This window comes from Stylophora pistillata, chromosome 2 (assembly GCF_964205215.1).
Source record: "Stylophora pistillata chromosome 2, jaStyPist1.2, whole genome shotgun sequence".
Classification (NCBI taxonomy): Eukaryota; Metazoa; Cnidaria; class Anthozoa; order Scleractinia; family Pocilloporidae; genus Stylophora; species Stylophora pistillata.
Genome location: NC_142520.1, coordinates 8,171,253 through 8,189,640, shown reverse-complemented (window position 1 = coordinate 8,189,640; position 18,388 = coordinate 8,171,253). Strand labels below are relative to the sequence as shown.

The 18,388-nt window shown below is 37.1% G+C and overlaps 4 protein-coding genes across 4 annotated transcripts in view; 2 read left to right on the top strand and 2 right to left on the bottom strand.

Annotated features, from left to right (window-relative positions):
* Nucleotides 1-6,002: 6,002 nt before the first annotated feature.
* Nucleotides 6,003-8,770, bottom strand: LOC148736962 (adhesion G protein-coupled receptor D1-like). The gene is made up of 3 exons (XM_088750771.1): nt 8,270-8,770; nt 6,997-7,038; nt 6,003-6,872 (listed from the first exon to the last, which is right to left on the bottom strand). Exons 1-3 carry the CDS (start codon nt 8,414-8,416, stop codon nt 6,720-6,722), a joined length of 342 nt encoding a protein of 113 aa, XP_088606897.1. The 5' UTR covers nt 8,417-8,770; the 3' UTR covers nt 6,003-6,719.
* The window catches only part of LOC148736957 (uncharacterized), a 28,002-nt gene continuing 17,886 nt past the window's right edge, over nt 8,273-18,388 (bottom strand). Inside the window, exons 2-8 of the mRNA XM_088750727.1 lie at nt 10,582-10,672; nt 9,659-9,705; nt 9,423-9,553; nt 9,242-9,323; nt 9,068-9,127; nt 8,830-8,918; nt 8,273-8,407 (exon numbers count right to left, since the gene is read on the bottom strand). Coding sequence (XP_088606853.1) covers nt 9,099-9,127; nt 9,242-9,323; nt 9,423-9,553; nt 9,659-9,705; nt 10,582-10,672 — 380 coding nt within the window. The 3' untranslated portion in view covers nt 8,273-8,407; nt 8,830-8,918; nt 9,068-9,098. The remainder of the gene's footprint in view (nt 8,408-8,829; nt 8,919-9,067; nt 9,128-9,241; nt 9,324-9,422; nt 9,554-9,658; nt 9,706-10,581; nt 10,673-18,388) is intronic.
* On the top strand, nt 11,615-13,051 carry LOC148736961 (polycystin-1-like protein 2). The gene is made up of 2 exons (XM_088747712.1): nt 11,615-12,346; nt 12,692-13,051. Exons 1-2 carry the CDS (start codon nt 11,615-11,617, stop codon nt 13,049-13,051), a joined length of 1,092 nt encoding a protein of 363 aa, XP_088603838.1.
* LOC148736960 (polycystin-2-like protein 2) lies at nt 13,157-18,073 on the top strand. The gene is made up of 3 exons (XM_088747711.1): nt 13,157-14,687; nt 16,012-16,180; nt 16,593-18,073. Exons 1-3 carry the CDS (start codon nt 13,617-13,619, stop codon nt 18,071-18,073), a joined length of 2,721 nt encoding a protein of 906 aa, XP_088603837.1. The 5' UTR covers nt 13,157-13,616.

The following is an 18,388-nucleotide window of genomic DNA, read 5'->3' as shown; positions in this document are numbered from 1 at the left end:
ATTAAAACAAGTTATTGAAGATACTGAAATAGCTTTATTTGTTTGCATTTTGTAATAACAAGGATATTAAAGGTTGACAAAATACGCGGTTAATGAAAATAGTTCAGGAATCGTGTTTAAAGGTAGATGTCTTTTACGAATTAGTATTTTCCCTATCGAAAGCTTTTGCAATTGTCCTATCTGTTAAATGGAAAAAAAAAGTACCATCCATTCATCCATCAAAGAAATGAGGCTGCGTGTTGTAGTTGCTAACGTTTACATCGTATGCTAATAGCTTCCTTGGAATGGGAATCAGGAAAAGTGGGAAGGGATGGGAGGGAGGGGGCGTAGAGGAGTTGTTCAATACGCTAAATGGTAATAAAATTCAAAACCTTATGATAGACTAAAAGTATAACATAACATCGCAAAAGCTCCTCAGTGCTATACCGTTTTTTCACGGATTATAAATCTTTCCCATTGAATACGGTCATATGGTCACGCGAGGAACAATTTGTTTTTTTCGGCTTGGTGTGCTACCACCATTTTTTTTGTTTTTGTTTTTGTTTAAGAATAGGTCTTCGCTGTACGCGCCGCAAGCTCTGTTATGAATTAGACAATTACTAGTGAGGTAAAAAATGTTCGCTACTCGATTAGACCAAAGTTGGACATTTTCTGCAAACAAATATACAGGTATGCTTTACAAATGGCAACATTGTTGTTGTGACTGTAGCCAGTCCAGTCCCCGCGCGGTTACTTTTTACGCCTTTTTAGTCACGCGACCAGCGCGTTTTCGGTGGATTCACGCTCGTTTAGCGTGCTTTCTTTATCTTGCTACCGCGATTCTTAAGGCTGGACAAGGTAACTTTGCGATTATCGGAGGCGAAAGGAAGAGTGGACGCCAAGTATATATTTAAAGCTATACATTTAATGGGATGAGGAGCTTACAAGAGCAAGGCCTAAGGTCAACTGAACTGTTGCATAATCACATCAGGATATTTATAAGCCGAGCACGGTTGCTAGGTAAGAGGATTAAGGGCTAATCCCACAGTAACAGTGTATATGTTTTATGTCTTAAGTTCGACAATTGTTTGTTTTTAGGTTTATTTCCAATTTATTTCATGTGTTTTTTAGTGTAGCATCGCTCGACATATGTTTGTATCGAGTTTTAAGTTTAATTTTTGCGTTTTTTTTTTTAGTTTTACGTCTCCAGTTAAAGTCAGTAAAGAACTACCAGCCTTAGCTACGTTGGTTCGTTTAATCTAGGTAGTTACAGTTGTTGTTTTAGTTGTTTTTCACTCATTATGCAACATCTCCGAAGAATTGAATTGGATGGTAATGAAAACTGTCATTTGTGAATGCAACTGAGCTACTTCGCCTCAATATTGTATTTTTGAAAGTTTAAATTTTTTCTGCAAATAAATATACAGGTATGCTTTGCAAATGGGGAACATTGCTCTCGTTTTAGTTGATTTTCACTGATTATACAACATCTCCGAAGAATTGAACTGAATGGTAACGAAAACTGAAATTTGTAATTGCAACTGAGGTATTTCGCCTCAATATTGTATTTATGGAACAATTAAACGATGAAGAACTATTGAGATGAAATAATTTATTATAAACATAAATCATAAGATTATTCCATTCGGAAACTATTCACTTTACAGAGCGAATTCATCGAGAAATGGGACAATTAAAATCGACGACTGATGTCATACTATTGTCATGGGATCTATTAAAAACATAAGTACTATACCAGTTCTTTTTTCTTTTTTCATTCAGTATTTGGGGTGTAATTCACTCATTTCTACAGGATACGAGTTTCCTTTTGAAAGAAATATATTACTTTTCATTGAAATGAAAACTAAATGACGCAAAAGCCAAGTTAAAAAGACAACGTAAAGATAAACCTGTCACGAGTTGATTTGTCGCTGACAGCTTTCATTATAAAAATTGTTCGTACAAACTCGTAACATTGTAAATGTACTCACTGCAAACTAATTTTGCGTTAATATTACGATATCGAATAGTTATTTAATAAATATATTTGCAAAAATCCTAACGCCTCGATTGTTTATGTCAGAATATGGCTACAGGCTTCTTGCCCGATGCTTCTCCAACTAAGAATTTTGATTCAAACTTCCTCTCTGCGCGCAACATTTACAAGAGGCGATTTCAGATACCACTATGCGGTTCAGCCCGAGAACCTGCCAAAAAAAACGTGGTTCTGACAACCAAGAACGCGCTCGCAGATGCTAACCGCGGAATATGTGAGTGAAAACATGAGAAGACACTTTGTTGTTCCGCTTTCCGACAGAATTTTTCCCTGTTCTTCACTGTACTACTCCGTCAAATTTTGCGCGTTCCCTTGACCTCAGGTGGTTTAAATGGCATGGTAGAGACATGATTAATAGGAATATTTTGCGCCAGTTAGGATGATTTCCTGTCTTTATACAATGCAACATCTACACAAAATAAGTGACTCGAAAGGAAATGAAAATTGTGAATTAGTAAGGTAAATAATTAAATGTAACTTAGCCGGTTTCACCCCCAAGTTTTATCGATAAACGAAATGACGAGGAAACTTTAAACTGAATTGATCCGTACTTTATCTAAATTTATGATTTTCAAACTAAACGTTGCGAATTCATTGAAAAAAAATTGAAATTGATGAGTGTGCCATATTTCTGTCATGGGATCGATGAAAAGCATGAATAATGCACTTGGGGTAAAACTCATTAAGTTCTAAAGAGCTTTGGCTTCCGTTTAGAGAAAAATGCTTTACAACGCAAGTCGATGAAAAGTCGAGGAAGCAGGAACTCAATCTAAACTGATGGAAATAAAAATATAAAGCCGACACAATGACTGTCGCTACCTGCATAAACTAATTGTGAAAATATCTTGTCCAAACTTGCCATCTGTCTATCGCAATCATTGTTTTCTGTAGAGCCTTTTTATAAAATGAGCTTGGATGAACACCCTTCCCTTTTCGTGCAAGATTGTCATAAGTTTTAAACGATGTACTTAATTCGTTTTTGTGCGAAGTAGATCTTAAAATTTGTGCTTCTCGGCTGACATCTCGTCACTGCAACTTCACAAGGTAGCTAGCCAGGCTATTGTGTTCTGAGAACCTACGTATTATTTCTGAAAGGTGTTGCACCGAACACCATTTCTGACACAACTATGTATTATATCGTGCAGTTCGGTTTCATAACCGCATAATTTTGTCATTGTGGTTAACTGTTTCCAAATCATTTTACGTCTTTACAAAACAATCTTAAACACCTCTCTTCCTTTGTTTCAACTTATATATTCAACAGACATTAAAAAAAAAGTGTTTCGTCTAGAGAGCTTAATAAAAGCCCCCTTTCGCTTGGGATTACAGGATGTTCCAATACCGAGACATCTTTATCTAACTATTCACTGCTTCCCATACATTTCTAGAGCATAACCACTAGATAAAGTAGAGTTTGTACTAAGCGCGCAATGTCTTGACAATGCTGTAAAAATTTTACCGGATTGAAGCCCACTTGTTAAAAACCCAAGCGCAACAGATTTTCTAACGTGTTAAAGGAGATAGTGTGTAATGGACAAAACAATACTCGATCGCTTCTTACTCAGATAAGTCAATTATTTTCTTCTCTTTATAAACGGACCAATGAGGCTGGAGGCTATTTCCACCAGATGTGGAGCAATGGTTCACTTCATTAATACAAAAAATTCAAGATACTGAAATAGCTTTATTCGCTCACGTTTTGTAATATCGCAGATAGTAAAAAGTTGATAGATTACGCTGTTAATGAAAATAGTTCCAAGGAATCATGTTTAAAGGTAGATGTCTTTTGCGATTTAATATTTTTCCTATCGAAAGTTATTGTAAATGCCCCATCTTTTAAATGGAAAAAATAGCTCGTTGTAGTTGTTGACGTCTACATCATATGCAAATAACTTCGTTGGCGTTGGAATCAGGATAAACATGAAGGGAGGGGAGGGAGGGGGCGTAGAGGAGTCGGTCAACACGCTAAATTATAATAAGATTCCAAACTTAATGACAGACTGAAAATATAACAACATCGCAAAGCTTCCTCAGTGCTATACTGTTTCACGATGGATTTTACATATTTCCCATTGAATACGATCATATGCTCGGCTTGATATGTTACCTCCATTTTTTTTTTGTTTTTTGTTTTTTTTGTTTTAAGAATAGATCTTCTCTGCACGCGCCGAAAGCTGCGCTAGGAAATAGACAATTACTCGTGAGTTCAAAAATGTTTGCTTCTCGATCAAAGAAAAATTGGATATTTTCTGCAGAAAATATACAGGTATGCTTTACAAATGGCAGCATTGTTGTTGTGTTAGTTGTTTTTCACTGATTATGCAACATCTCCGAAGAATTGAATTGAATATTAATGAAAAATGTAATTTGTGAATGCCATTGAGCTATTTCGGCTCACCATCGTATTTATGGATCAATTAAACGATGGAGAACTGCTCAGATGAAATAATCTGTTAAAAATATGGATGTTGAGATTTTATATTTGGAAACTATTCGATGTACATCGCGAATTAACTGAGAAATAGGACAATTAAAATCGACGAATGATGTCATACTGCTGTCATCGGATCGATGGAAAACATTAGCATTGCATCAGTTTTTTTTTTCTTTTTTCATTCAGTCTTTGGGTGGAATTCATTCATTTCTACAGTATACGGATGTTCTTTTAAAGGAAAAAATTTTACAAATTAATAAAATGAAAACTCAAGGAAGCAGAGGCCGAATTAAGAAGATAACGTAAAGATAAACCTGTCGTGAGATGATCTGTCGCTGATGGCATTCATTGTAAAAATTCCTCGTATAAACTCGCGTCCTGGTTTCTATAGAGCAACATGACTTGGGGAGCTCGAGTGAAATTCTCTTTTCCTTTTGTACAAGAATATTTCATTCCACAGGAAAAGCGTCTGACTTATTTCAAAAGGACGAACTTTGTTTTACCGTGAAAGAGGTCAGATACGTATTCTCGGCCGACATCTGTCACAGTATAACTTTGGAGAGTTTGTAACTAATCCACTGCGTTTACGTATAAGTTCTAAAAGGTGTTGCATATCACGTCGAAACACAACAATCATTAATTATATCGTCCACTTCAAATTTTAAACTGCATAACTACGTCATCTTGGTTAATCTTTTTCAACTCGTTTTGTGTCTTAACATAAATAGAAATTACATATCAAAACAACCTTTAAGATAACTTCCTCTGTTTTCATTAATTTTTTTTATTGTACATGTTTATTTTCTTTATCCTCGTTTTTCCCATATTACGAAACTTAAGAACAGGCGTTTATTATAACAATTTGGTTTGTTTTGAAAGGGTCTTATAAAACCCGCCAGTTAGGTCTTTTTTTTTTTTCGGTTTAATTCCACTGGTTTTTACAGGATGTTTCATCACAGAAACATCTATATCTAACCATTCACTACTTGCATCACATTTCTGTCACATAACCGACAGATGTAGTATAGACTATACAGTATTTAAGTAGCGCACAGGTACTGGCATAGTTGTAAACATCTAACGGGAATAAAGCCGATTCATCTCCCAACTCATCAAGCTTACGAAATGCAGAAGTTGCCTTCAGTAGATGCCGGTACGTTTATGTCCATTCTTGACTTAGTAATAACGCACTTACGACAGATTTTCCGCCGTATTTGAAGTCTTTTTTGAAGGAGGTAATATGTAATACATATAACAATACTCGATCGCTTCTTACCAACAAGAGTCACCAATTCTCGTTTTTTTCTTCATAAAGGGACTAATGAGTCTAAAGGATATTTCTATCAGATGCCGATAGATCACTTCATTTAATGGATTGCGCATTATTCGCGGGAAATTCGAAGTGGCTGCTTGAACCTTATTTGGAAAACGATCAAAAATCAGATCGCTTGGCAAGGCAATTTTTTTTATGACAATTTCGTTGAGAAGTACATTTGAAACATTTCGATAGTTTATTTCTAAAAAGAGTAAAGGTTTCCTTTAAATTCTCAATTATTTATTCATTTGTTTTTCAACTTTAAGTCTTTCCTATAGCTGCTATTACTACATAACGACAAACTGTTTGACAAGAGGTTCTGAGCTTATTCATTACTTAAAGGGTTAAATACTGTACCATTGTTTAAGAAGAGCTCACATTTGGCACTGAAGATTTCAAAAAAGCTAACCAAAAAATAGAAAAATAGTACTAATGATTTCAAAATCAAAAGACGACTAGAAACAAACACAATACTGTTTAAAAACAACTAAGTCTCAAAATGCATTAGACGAGGGCACAAAATATCGAGAATAGCGTTGAACCATTTGGAAAAATATCATTCACGTAACAATTAAGCCCTGACCTCTAATTTAAGGGATGACAACTGGCCTCTGATTAGATATTACTAATAAATCTACAATTTTCTTCGACTAGTTTAGCATAAGTCTAAATATTACTTTATATCAACGATTAAAAATGGAACTAAGCCTTTCTGCGTTTAATCAATTTTTGAACGATCTCAAGGATTACTGACTTTGAAAAGCTGGCTTGCTTTAGTATAGAATCTTCGTAACTAATGCCAGTAATGACTGTCACACTACAAACGAGTTACTCCGACAGCCAACGAACCGAGCAAAACGAACTGACTTTACAGTCAGATTAAAACTGACGATCGCATTAAACATTTGACAGCTAGTGGCAGCCTGCTTGAAATACTATTTCAGTTCAAATTCATGGCAAGACTGCAACTCAACTGCCCCCTCATCGCCAACAACACTTGGATTGATTTGTGGGCCCTTCGTAGTGGAATTTCCGATATATGTAGATGGAAAAACAGTGTTTAGCTTTCTTTTCAATCGCTCTTGAATCTGTTGATGACAATCGAAAACAAAGTCAATTGTGTAGCTAGTATTGATATATTCAATGCAGTAAATTTAATGTATCTAACTTTATTTATCCGAAAAACCCATATCTGTTAAAAGTTCATCTCACCTGGCTGTTTCGCACACAGTGTAGAGCAAAAATCAGGAACCCCTGAAACAGAAAAATGCTCTAAAAATCACTGAGGTTTTTTTTTTTTTTTTTTACTGTATGAAGAGTTGAGAGCGATTTAGAATTTCTTTGATAATTTCATTTAAATTATACTGCAGTTACACACACAAAACATTTTAGTATAACCAGGTTAGGCTAAAAAGAAATTAGCGATTGAGAAAACTGAGTTTATACTTTTCATAGTAATTGCAATATGCTAATCTGGACGTTGACAAACATTACGTCAAGCCACCTCTATGAAAAAGAAAACAAAACAAAAAAATCAAAACACGTTTAAATAATTTAAGAGCCACTGACTGTAAATATCGAGAAACTGCCGACAGTTGCAGAATTTTGTAATTCATTTTATTATTCCTACAGTACTCTTTTGATAAACCTTTATCCAAAAATTATATTAAAAAGTTCTATCGCGCTTTGTTTTCTTGGCAATATCGAAAAGTTCAAAATACGCGTAGATGACTGTTGTTCTCTCCGCCTCCTCTAAAGCGATGGAAAATTCTGCATTCTCAGCGACCTCGTGCAGTTTCTCGATAATTAGGGTTAGTTGCCCCCAAGCTTTGGGGTAAATGTAGTAGTAGTATTAAAACGTTTATCAGTTACAATTGCCTCCCGGTTAGCTCGATTGGTATAGCGCTGGACTATTATGCGGGAGGTCGAGAGTTCGACTCCGGCCGGACCAACACTCAGGGTCTTTCAATAACTGAGAAGAAAGTGCTGCCTTTGTAATAATATCTGCAAATGGTTAGACTTTCTAGTCTTCTCGGATAGGGATGATAAATGGAGGTCCCGTCTCACAAGCCCTTATATATGATAAAAATTGTGGGACGTTAAAGAACCCACACACTCTTCGAAAAGAGTAGGGCACGTAGTGCCCGGTGTTGTGGTCTATCTTTCTGTAGTGTCTAATCTAGGGTGAATTGGGGAGGGAAGGGGAGATCAATACATGGACTGAAGTGGCTGCATAGTGCATAGTTAAATTGTTATAGTTGTTGTACAATAGATGACATAATAACTGGCAGGAGATTTTGTACCATAAATGATAATAGAGATTAATTACAGATTTCTCCCTTCTCCTCATGTTATTTATCCTTTTTTAGGACCAATTCGATCCCGCAATAATTAAAATGTACAACCATGAAAACTGAGGGATTTGCACACCAGTACTTTCTAGTGTGATGAATTAAATTTCATAAATCACAAAATTAACGCTAACCTGCGTAGAGTTGAGGATGGTAAAAATGTTGGTGAAAACTTTGTGAAATGGTGACAGAAAACCAAACAGCCACGTGACACCCAGCAGGGGAATCATCACCACGCCCGCTTTAACGCCAAGTCTAAAAGATGAGAACAACTGCAACATGGCATGGGAGTTAGTCTTTCCTTAATTTTGTTCGCATTAATTTATCAAATTTAGATAACCCACAGATTCCGTATAAAAAGGAAGTAGGCGAGTATCATAGACCAAGGTGATGCCAAGATATTAGGCCGACCGTGGGGGAAACAGTGGATTTTGTTTCTCCACGAACCTCAATGATCCGCAAGGAGAAGCCGGAGAACTAAATTGGAAAACTCGTTTAAATTTGGAAAAACGAGAACGCAAATTTAAAAATTGCATTGCTTGGAGGAATGCATGTATATTTATTTGCATGTTTCACTTAAACATATATTTATCAAACTTCCATTTGCTTGTTTTGTTCTTGTTGTTGTTATGCCTTGTTTTCTTGTTGATTTGTTGGTTTTTTTTTTTTTCGTGTGTGATATTTCAAAACATACCTTATTTGCTTGCCGTAGATGTCTTCCGCCAATGGTTCTACAAGCGTAGTAATTTCCCTTATGACTCGTACAAGTATCAAAATGTTGAGCTGGAAAAAAAAAAAATTAAAAAAATTAAACTTTATATCGTAAAATGGACGTCGATCAAAATAAACACGAAAGTCAATTGTTCACGAATGTGTGACAAAGAAAAAGTTCGAATGTACGAATCATCATATGGTATGAGTTATAAACTTACGGTTTCGATATTAATGTCAAAAAAATCCAGATCAGCTTATTAGTCGAAGACAACCAACAACTGGAGCAAAGGAAAGGCAAAAAAGAAATGAAAGAAAATTAATATTCCAGCCAATGAAACGGCATCTCTTTCAAACCATCTACAATCCCTGGCAGAAGCTAATGATTTTCTTACTATTTGTCACTGGTGTAGCTTTGGAGTCCATCTTTTCCAGAAACGATGCCCAGTGAAATGGCGACCAAGACGATAGGAAGGCCTTCAAGTAGAGAGAAAGAAGAATGTAATGTATGTTGGGAAATCATATACCAAATAAGGCGGTAAATATTCATAAATACCCCATGAGATGACGTGATACCTGTGCGTCTTGGTGTTGATATTGTACACCTTTACAACAAACAGGTGGAGATAAATTCCCTCGACCAGCATCCAACAGAAAGCGGCCATCAGGAAATACTGCAAAAGAGCTGCTGCTGTGATACAGGCAGCCTGCAAAAAAGAAAGAAAGAAAGAACACAGGAGTATATTATCCGGCTGTAAAAATAATAATAAAAAAAAAAATTTCGCCAGTGAATGTGGGAACATGCAGCTCACCATGTTTTCGGTGGCGTTTATTCCGACAAGAAAGATAATCTGTCCAGCTACAAGGGACACAGAAATACTTAACGTACTTGTGACAGAGGTTGACGAACATCGCTGACGAAGAAACGAAAATAAAGAAAAAAAAAAAAAAAACAAAGCGGAACGCACGACAAATCATATAATTATAATCAGAAGCAAAATTAAAGTCAAAGGAAAAAAAACCAACATGCAATAAAGACAAAATATGCCAATAAATGCATAAGATATTCGAGATTCCCAGTATATTTGGTTGCAAAGAAGCTGGAAGGACCGCTCTAAATAAAGACTTACTGTTTCATAGTTACGTTTTATTTTTTAAATGTCCTTCATGAATCAAAGGAACTGAAAGCCCTATTGTCACTGATAATATGTGGTACTTGTCCCTTATCAAATATTTCATAGATTGGCTACCCGAGCAGGAAGATGGACCAATCTTGCCCACTCTGGATTATCCACTCAAATCCCTTGTTCCATTTTGCGTCCATAAAAACGCAACAAAAGAAGTCGGCCAATATCCAGCCATCTTGACCTCACGATTGGTCAGTAACGAACATATACTTTACGGACTTAAGTCACTTATTATCCAATCCAATAAACACCAAGCTTTTTTCAAATTGTAGTTGCCAAGAGAGATTTTGACAGTCATTTTTTTTTCACGCCCGGTCTAACGCCAAGTCAAAAAGATGAGAACAATTTTAACACGGCATGAGAGTTAGCCTTTCCTTTATCTTCTTCACATTAATTTATCAATATCTTTATAATAAGGAAGTAAGCGAGTACCATAGACCAAGGTGATATCAAGCAATTAAGGCTGACCCTGAGTTTTTTTTTTTTTTTTTTTTTGGTGATTTGCTGTTCTTGTTGTGTCTATTCGTGTGTGATATTTCAAAACATACCTCATTTGCTTCCCGTAGTTGTCTTCAGCTAATGGTTCTGGGGCGTGATACCTCCTCCGGGGAATAAAATGAAACCAATTCGATCTAAATGCTGTTTTAGGGATTTTAGAGAGCATCACAAGATTAAATTTACCTCAGAGTTAGAACTTTTTGATCGGACACCTGTAATCAATGCTCCAGATGTTGAAGTAGCAACTTGCATATTAAACAGGGAACTGCAAAATCTTATGGATAAGTGTTTCCCAGTGAGGAGAGTTATGATGTCTTCATGTGACCCCTACTGGATTACTCCACTAATTAAATATCTTCTAATGAAAAAGACATGAAAAATCCCAGGAAAAACCTGTAAAAATTTTAATATTCATGACCCATGAAATGTTGTGTAAGGTGACCTAGAAGCCATGAAATACCCATGGAAATCGGATTTCTTGGCCTTTCCAGAGGTACTGAAGAACCGATGAATTTCATGTCAAAAGAAATCATGGTGTTAAAATTCACTAGGTTTTAATGGGTTGTAGCAAATCATGACCCATGAATATCCTGTGAATATGTAAAAAATTCATTGACCATGAAAATTTTCCCTGAACTTTCATGGCCTCTCCATGGTATTTTCATGGCACATGAAAGTTAATGGCCAGTTAGTTTTCATGGGGTTCTTGGGAATATGCTCTAATACTTGGTACAGTAAAAAGAACGGAATTGAATCGAATGGAACTTGATTTTCCTTACATCGCCTTAAATAGATATTGAAACTGAGTTGATAAAAGCATCAACTCTGTCAAAAGCCTTAGTAATCGCTTTTCATTCTGACCCGAAAGCTCTTGCTTTCAAATATTTCAAAAAAGTGACCACGCGAAGAAAATTGTATATTTTTAAAATTTTTTTCCAAATATATACATATGAGTAGACAGTGCTGTTTCGGCCCTCTGGGCCTTATCAGTGCATTAGCATCAGTTCAATAGTACGACGAAAGACCTTGTAAAAACAAACAAACAAACAAACAAACAAAGCTAAAATTTTGCTCTTCTTCTAGATGGTGTTATTCTCTTTCAACCCTTACACTTGGGACGGCACAAAGGAGCGAGTTGGATCTGATGTTGTAACCCTTAAGTTGAAAAACAACTACAGCGAGCCTATTAAAGTATCAAATCTTCCAGGGAACATTGTCATCGTTACGCCTTTGAAACCTCAAAAAAACTCTCTAGAGAAGTCATGGTATTTTACGAAAAATGATGACGTACGTTTCCACGAGATAAACGTCAAATATGAAAACACCACGTTGATTCTCAACATGAAACCCGAAGACCCAACCGTACATTTGTTTGTCTATATGCGTTTTGGTCAGCGGCCAACATCTCAAGACCACGACCTCAATGCCACAATCTCTCAAGACAAAAAGTGTGTTTGGATGCTAAGTGCGCACGGCAAAAGTCAAGGACAAACAAACTGCTCTTTCTATCCATATGCACCGATACAAGTTCTTGCTGAGCATCCTGGGAAATACTTTATTGGCGTAAAAAATGCAAAGGCCACAATGAACTTATCTGACAAAAGACAGAGAAGATCTTGTTTTGGAGAAAGGCGAGGGAAGCGCTCCTGCGTCGAAGTCAAAGATCCACCACCCACCCCACCCCAGAGTAAAAATGTCCCTGTAATACCGGTTTATGATTCCAACACAGATCAGAACTATACCCTAAAGGTGGCCTTAGGTAGTTGTGTCTACTGGTCAGAAAAAATTGACAAGTGGATATCATCTGGCTGTCGGGTAAGTGTAAAGTTAAATATGAATCTTAGGAAATCGTCTTTGCTCTATTTTTGCACTGCTTTCAACATATTTCAGATACTTCGCTCCTTCCTGAGTCCTGGTTTTATAATAATCTTCATTCACAAGGCTTATTATTTCATTCAGGCCAAACTTTGATTCGATAAAAAATTTTCCGTGGGCTCTGCTATCGTAAAAAGTCGAATCAATTTGCTACCCAGAAAAAGCGAAAGCAGTGCCTTTAAAAGAGACGATACAGATTAAATCCATCTGCGCCGATACAAGCTGTAGCGGCAGCCAAATGATGATTTTTACAACATGCATCTCCCTTGTATTTTATAATTCCAGGTTTTAGCAGCTTCAGATGGATTTATAAATTGTAGCTGCAACCATTTGACATCATTTGGAGGAAGTCTTTTAGTTGAACCGAATCCTATTGACTTTGACAAGGTTCTAGTCGAGTTCCAGAAGTTACCGGAGACTGGAAATATTGCAGTAATTGTGGCTATGGCGGTGGTTCTGTTGTGTTATGCGTCTGCACTTGTTATCGTAAGGAAATTCGACAAGGAAGACGCGAAAAATGTAAGTGTGGGACCGGATTTTGGTTGTGCCCATTATTTTCACGGTGTTTGCTCTTCAGTACACTGTGTTTACTCCCAAGATCTGATTGTTAACTCATACCTCCAGCTGCTACACATTTTCTTGTAAATAGGTCATGAAAATTCTGTAACAGATGAAGACAACAACTTCTACTTGATAAGTTTGAATATTCTTATTCCCTATTTAATTGGTAATGTTTGGATATATAAGGGAGAAATTACATATAGATCACCGTTGGGAGTTAAAGGGTTATGAAAACCAAGGCTTTTAATTTTTTTGGGCTTTTTTTGTTTTTTTGTTTTTACATTATCTCCTTCAAAGGCTTGTTGAGATGAATTTGTTGATTGTAAATTACAAGTCAATTAGATAAACCGTCTTCAGGGCTTACCATTTTTTTTTGGAATGAAGCAGAAAAATCTAATTAAAAATACAAATTAGGCAGTCATGTAAATAAATTATGCTTTTTCATGTCTTTTTTCTTTTTATTTTTTAGAAGGGATCGCCGATCCACCTTCCATCCTCTCCAAACCGTACATATGAATATGAAATAGTGATTACTACTGGTGCGTGGAAAAATTCGGGAACGACTGCTCATGTTGCTTTGGAGATTTACGGTTCTGAAGGAAAGAGTGGCATTCTTCATCTCACCCAAGAAGAGCCTGGTACAGTTAATATGTTATTTTCTCGAGGTAATTCCGATGTTTTTGTACTTTATGTTAATAAATCACTTGGTTCGATTCGAGGACTACAGATTGGTCATGATAATTTTGGAAATAATCCTTCGTGGTTTCTTGAGGAAATTCTGATTCGGGACGTACAGACTAACCAGTCGTGGAAATTTATGGCGAATCTGTGGTTTGCTCTTGAGCGGGGAGATGGGCGCATCGAGCGAACAATCTGCCAAAATCATCTGGATTTTGGCAGTGAAGTTGCAAGACGTTGGCGAAGAGGCCTCGTGGAGTGGCATATTTGGATTTCAGTTGCAGCGAAGCTACGGAGAAGTCACTTCACAAGAGTGCAGCGGCTTTCTTGCTGCCTGTCAGTGCTTTTGACATCCATGTTTGCTAACGCGATGTTCTATAAGTTAGAAGGGAATTACGAACTGCCTATCCAAGTTGGACCGTTAAAATTGTCGTGGAGACAAGTTGTGACTGGCTTTGAAAGCGCACTTGTTGTGGCACCCATAAACATTATCATAGCGTTATTTTTTCAGAAAGGAGCTGAAAAGTATGCAACAAATAACGGCTATTGTCATAAAGGCACCCTTATCACTGGTATTGCTTGGTTTTTGTTGCTCTGTTCTTGTACTGTTTCGGCTGCGTTTTCAATCTTCTACAGTCTAATTTGGGAAAATAGTGTCAGCGAGCAGTGGCTGTCTTCGATGCTGATCTCATTCGCCCAGGACATAACAATCAAGGAACCAGTAAAGGTGTTCTTCACAGCTCTAACTGTTGCAGCCATTTTAAGGATAAAGGCAAAGAGATCAAAAGTACATGCCTCTGAAAGTCCTCAGCAAGCTAAGACTAAGTACCCTAAAAAAATGTTTTGGGAACTTCAATTATCAGATGTTGAAAAGATGAGGAGACAACAAGCTAAGAAACAGAACCTGACACGTTACTTCACAGAGTTGGTTGCATACTTGGTCTTTGTTTTCTTGCTAATGGTAGTGTGCTATGGAAATAGAAATGATCATCGGTACTTGATGACGAAATCAATCAGAGATGGACTACCAAGCTTCAGCAGGGTGAGTAGACGTTATTTGATTTTGATTAATATATTGCTGAAATTTCCGCGTTTGATTGATCTTACAGCTTTCGTTCCTATGTGGGGTTCAAATATTATTATACAAGGGGAAATATTAATTTGACGGCCTGCTGAAGAACTGGAAAATAAAATTGTTTATAGACAATTCAGACATTGGCTAAGGCACTTTCTGCTATGGTGACTGACCTTTTGAGCAAGACTTAGACTCAAGACTAAGGAGAGATTCCAAGAAGAGTGGTATAATGCCTTAAAGAGATTGACATTCTATCAACGTTTGAACACCCAAGATCCTTTTGTTAATTTTCCCCTCTTGCTGCTACACAATTCCTTGTTAATTAGTTTGAAGAATTTGGTGTTAGATCAAGGCTTCACATTCTACATGATAACTTTGAGCATTCTCATTACCTGTTTACTGAATAATGTATGGATACCTTGGGGAGAAATTGTATGTTAATCACTTCTGGGAGTTACAGGGTTAAAGGAGGAGATTCAGAAAGTGGCTGCTAACTCACACAAACATCATTGAAATAAATAAACAAAAATTAATTTTTGAGGGAATGGGATGTAGTGGGAAATAGAAATAATTTTGGGAATTAGAAATAATAGTCTAAAAATGGGCTTAAACATACTTACTCGTTTGTGTGGATCGAACTTCTCATCTATTCATACAGCTAAAGGAATAAACCAAACGAAATATATCTAGTAAATGGCTTGAACCCGGGGGTAACATGTGCAGGTGTAGTCTGATCGTCCAGGTGAGTGTAGTCCTCAGAAGGACTGTTGTCGGTGGTAGTGACTAACGTTTCGACAACCTGTGCTGAAGTCATCATCAGAGTCATGATGATGACTCTGATGATGACTAACCTACAGCACTGACTATTTTCAACGAATGACTCTGGAAAGCTGGTTTACTAACTTAGAACAGACTCCCCTAAACAGATGTCAACAACTACCCGCTCATACAAACGACTCATTCGCGACATAAACATCACAAACGACCGAAAAAGAAAGACTAAACTTTTCCGACAGATCGAAACAGACCAATCACGACCGACTTACGTCACTTGAGTCTTACAGCCAATAACATCACGGTAAAACCAACCGATCATTTCACACGAGCTGGAATAAGAACATTCTACCGACAACAATCACTCACTTGATTCTGATGATGACTTCCGCACAGGATGTCGAAACGTCAGTCATTACCACCGACAACAGTGCTTCTCAGGACTACACTCATCCAGACAATCAGACTACACCTTCACACGAAATATATCTAGTTCGACGATCTTGTATTAATTCAGGTGAAAAACAACACTATGTACTGGAACTGGTTACAGAAAGTTTACATCCCAGGAGTGTTTTCCGGCAGATGGTACAACGGTCAAGAGGAGAAGAAAACAATGTATATTGGTAATAAACACTCTCTTCTTGTCGGCATGGCTCGAATAAGGCAACTCAGAGTGAAATCGAGTAAGCGTTTCCTTGTTTGTTTGTTTAATTATTTATTTATGTATTAATTGTCTTGGATTTTAGTGACAAGGCTATTTACACATACACACTTAATTTGACACTTTATAGGCACACACGTATAACCGGCTCTGATAGTGAAATAATAGTGTCAAATCTCTCGGCCTCTGACCTTTCTAACAGTTGGGGATTAACGGAAAGCTGCGTTTCTTATTCAACGTAAAAGTTAGAATCGATCAACGGCATCTCTCTCTCTCTTAGGGTAAATTCTAAGGGTCCTAAAATTATCTTTTATTTTTCATAACAGAGATGTCCATGCCTTTTTAAAGTACGATTGAAATGATACAAATCGCTGAGTACAATAAATACCAAAACAAGCCTCTTTGGTAATAATCTTTTGTTTTTGAAAATGCAGCACAGTGCAAAGTCCCGAACTATATCGAAGAATGCTTCGAGAGATACTCGATAAAGAACGAAGACAAGGCCGCGTACAATAAACCAGGCTGGAGACCTGTTGACAACGCTACGAGGAATGACGAGTTGCTACGTCTTTCCCCGAGGCCATGGCGATATCAACATGTTGAAGAAACCGACACTATACCTAGGTGGGGACAGTTCTCCTATTATCATGGAGGAGGATTTGTAGCAGACCTCGGATATCAGAATCATACAGGATTCAGCATACTAACAGATTTACAAAAAAACAATTGGCTTGACAGAAAAACTCGAGTGGTCATCGCAGAGTTTTCTACGTTTAATCCATCAGTAAATGTTTTAGGTGTTGCCACATACTTCTACGAGGTTCAAACATCTGGGCTGAAAACAGCTTCCGTGGAAACCCACAGTCTGTCAATTGATTCTACTGACACTTCCTCTCATCAGTTTTATTCGATTTGCACGTTTCTCTTCATTGTATCTGTTTTTTTGTATTTTGGGAGAGAAACCTTGAGGCTTTATAATCATCGTTCTCGATATTTTAAGTCCATGTGGAATTGGATCGAAATATTCCAAATGTTTTTCTCTCTGTTTGCCGTGGTAACTTATATGATACGACAGAGTAAAGTTATTTCAATCATGGGCAGAGTGCATAAAAACATTTACGTAAATCCAAGTTTTCAAGAAGCTATCACTTGCCAAGAAGTAGAAAACGCCGTCCTTGGTATTCTGATTTTCATCGTCACTACCAAACTCTTGCGAATGATTCGCTTCAACAACCATGTTGCTCTATTCTCCAAGACATTGAAGATATCTGCACGATCTTTGACCTCGTTTAGTTTTGTTTTTTCAATTTTCTTTGTTGCATTTTTGCACTTCGGTGTCTTGATGTTTGGTTGTGTATCTGAGCGCTACTCTTCGGTGCTAAAAGGAGCTTATTTCCAGCTTGAGCTAACTCTTGGTCGAGTGAAAGCTAGACCAATCAATGAACTAGCAGAGGCCAACACCATATACGCCAGAGTATTCGCGTATTTAATTCTTTTAACTCTTACTATCCTTTGCATGAACTTTTTTATCGTTATAATGAACGATGCCCTTTCGGATGCTAAGAATAATGTGAACGGGGATGAGCTGTATGAACTTATTGATGAGCACCGTTGCACGGCCTCAAAAGAAAGAAAAAAGTTTTTCGATGCGATCAGTAACACACTGAGTCAGTTGAGAACCTTCCAAAAATCAGAAGACGCAAAAGACAAGCATTCAGGAAACGTTGGCCTTGACTCCAAGAATATTTTGAATCTGAACTTTAATTTAAAAAGTCAGGCTACCGTAGCTTTGAGGGAGAAAAAATCTAGAGGAACAATAAGTAAACAGCAGTGCAGCACGAGGAAACAATCATTTTTTGACAAGATAATCAACATGTTAAAATTTCTCAAAAAAATCTTTAGCCTCTGCCAATAACTTTTATTTCCTTCCCTAGGGAGCTGACGGAGAAATTGTAAAAACGAGTGTTCTTCGCGAAAAAATTGTTAACCGGCTATTTGGAGCGCATAAACTATTTACCAGGGTATCCAAGAGATAGTAATGCTGCGGTATATTCCGTTGATAGTGACGTAGTTCACGCAGTGATTCACCTAACTGCGCGCTCAAGACTTACATTTACCTTTATTTCTCAAAGTAGTGTCAAAATCGTAAAGTGTTTCCAAAACTAAGATTTAAGAGCACCCTTCTTACAAATGATATTCCGTCCGAGCACTTTATTGCGGGTTTAGTTGG

Bases quoted from the DNA above. Each gene is read 5' to 3' on its own strand.
- LOC148736962 (XM_088750771.1), bottom strand. From the start codon at position 8,416: ATGTTGCAGTTGTTCTCATCTTTTAGACTTGGCGTTAAAGCGGGCGTG. The intron at 7,039-8,269 runs GTTAGCGTTAAT...TTTCTGTTTCAG, and splicing joins CCATCCTCAACTCTACGCAG to GGGTTCCTGATTTTTGCTCT. The intron at 6,873-6,996 runs GTGAGATGAACT...TGTCATCAACAG, and splicing joins ACTGTGTGCGAAACAGCCAG to ATTCAAGAGCGATTGAAAAG.
- LOC148736961 (XM_088747712.1), top strand. From the start codon at position 11,615: ATGGTGTTATTCTCTTTCAACCCTTACACTTGGGACGGCACAAAGGAG. The intron at 12,347-12,691 runs GTAAGTGTAAAG...TTATAATTCCAG, and splicing joins GGATATCATCTGGCTGTCGG to GTTTTAGCAGCTTCAGATGG.
- LOC148736960 (XM_088747711.1), top strand. From the start codon at position 13,617: ATGTTATTTTCTCGAGGTAATTCCGATGTTTTTGTACTTTATGTTAAT. The intron at 14,688-16,011 runs GTGAGTAGACGT...GTATTAATTCAG, and splicing joins GACTACCAAGCTTCAGCAGG to GTGAAAAACAACACTATGTA. The intron at 16,181-16,592 runs GTAAGCGTTTCC...TTGAAAATGCAG, and splicing joins GCAACTCAGAGTGAAATCGA to CACAGTGCAAAGTCCCGAAC.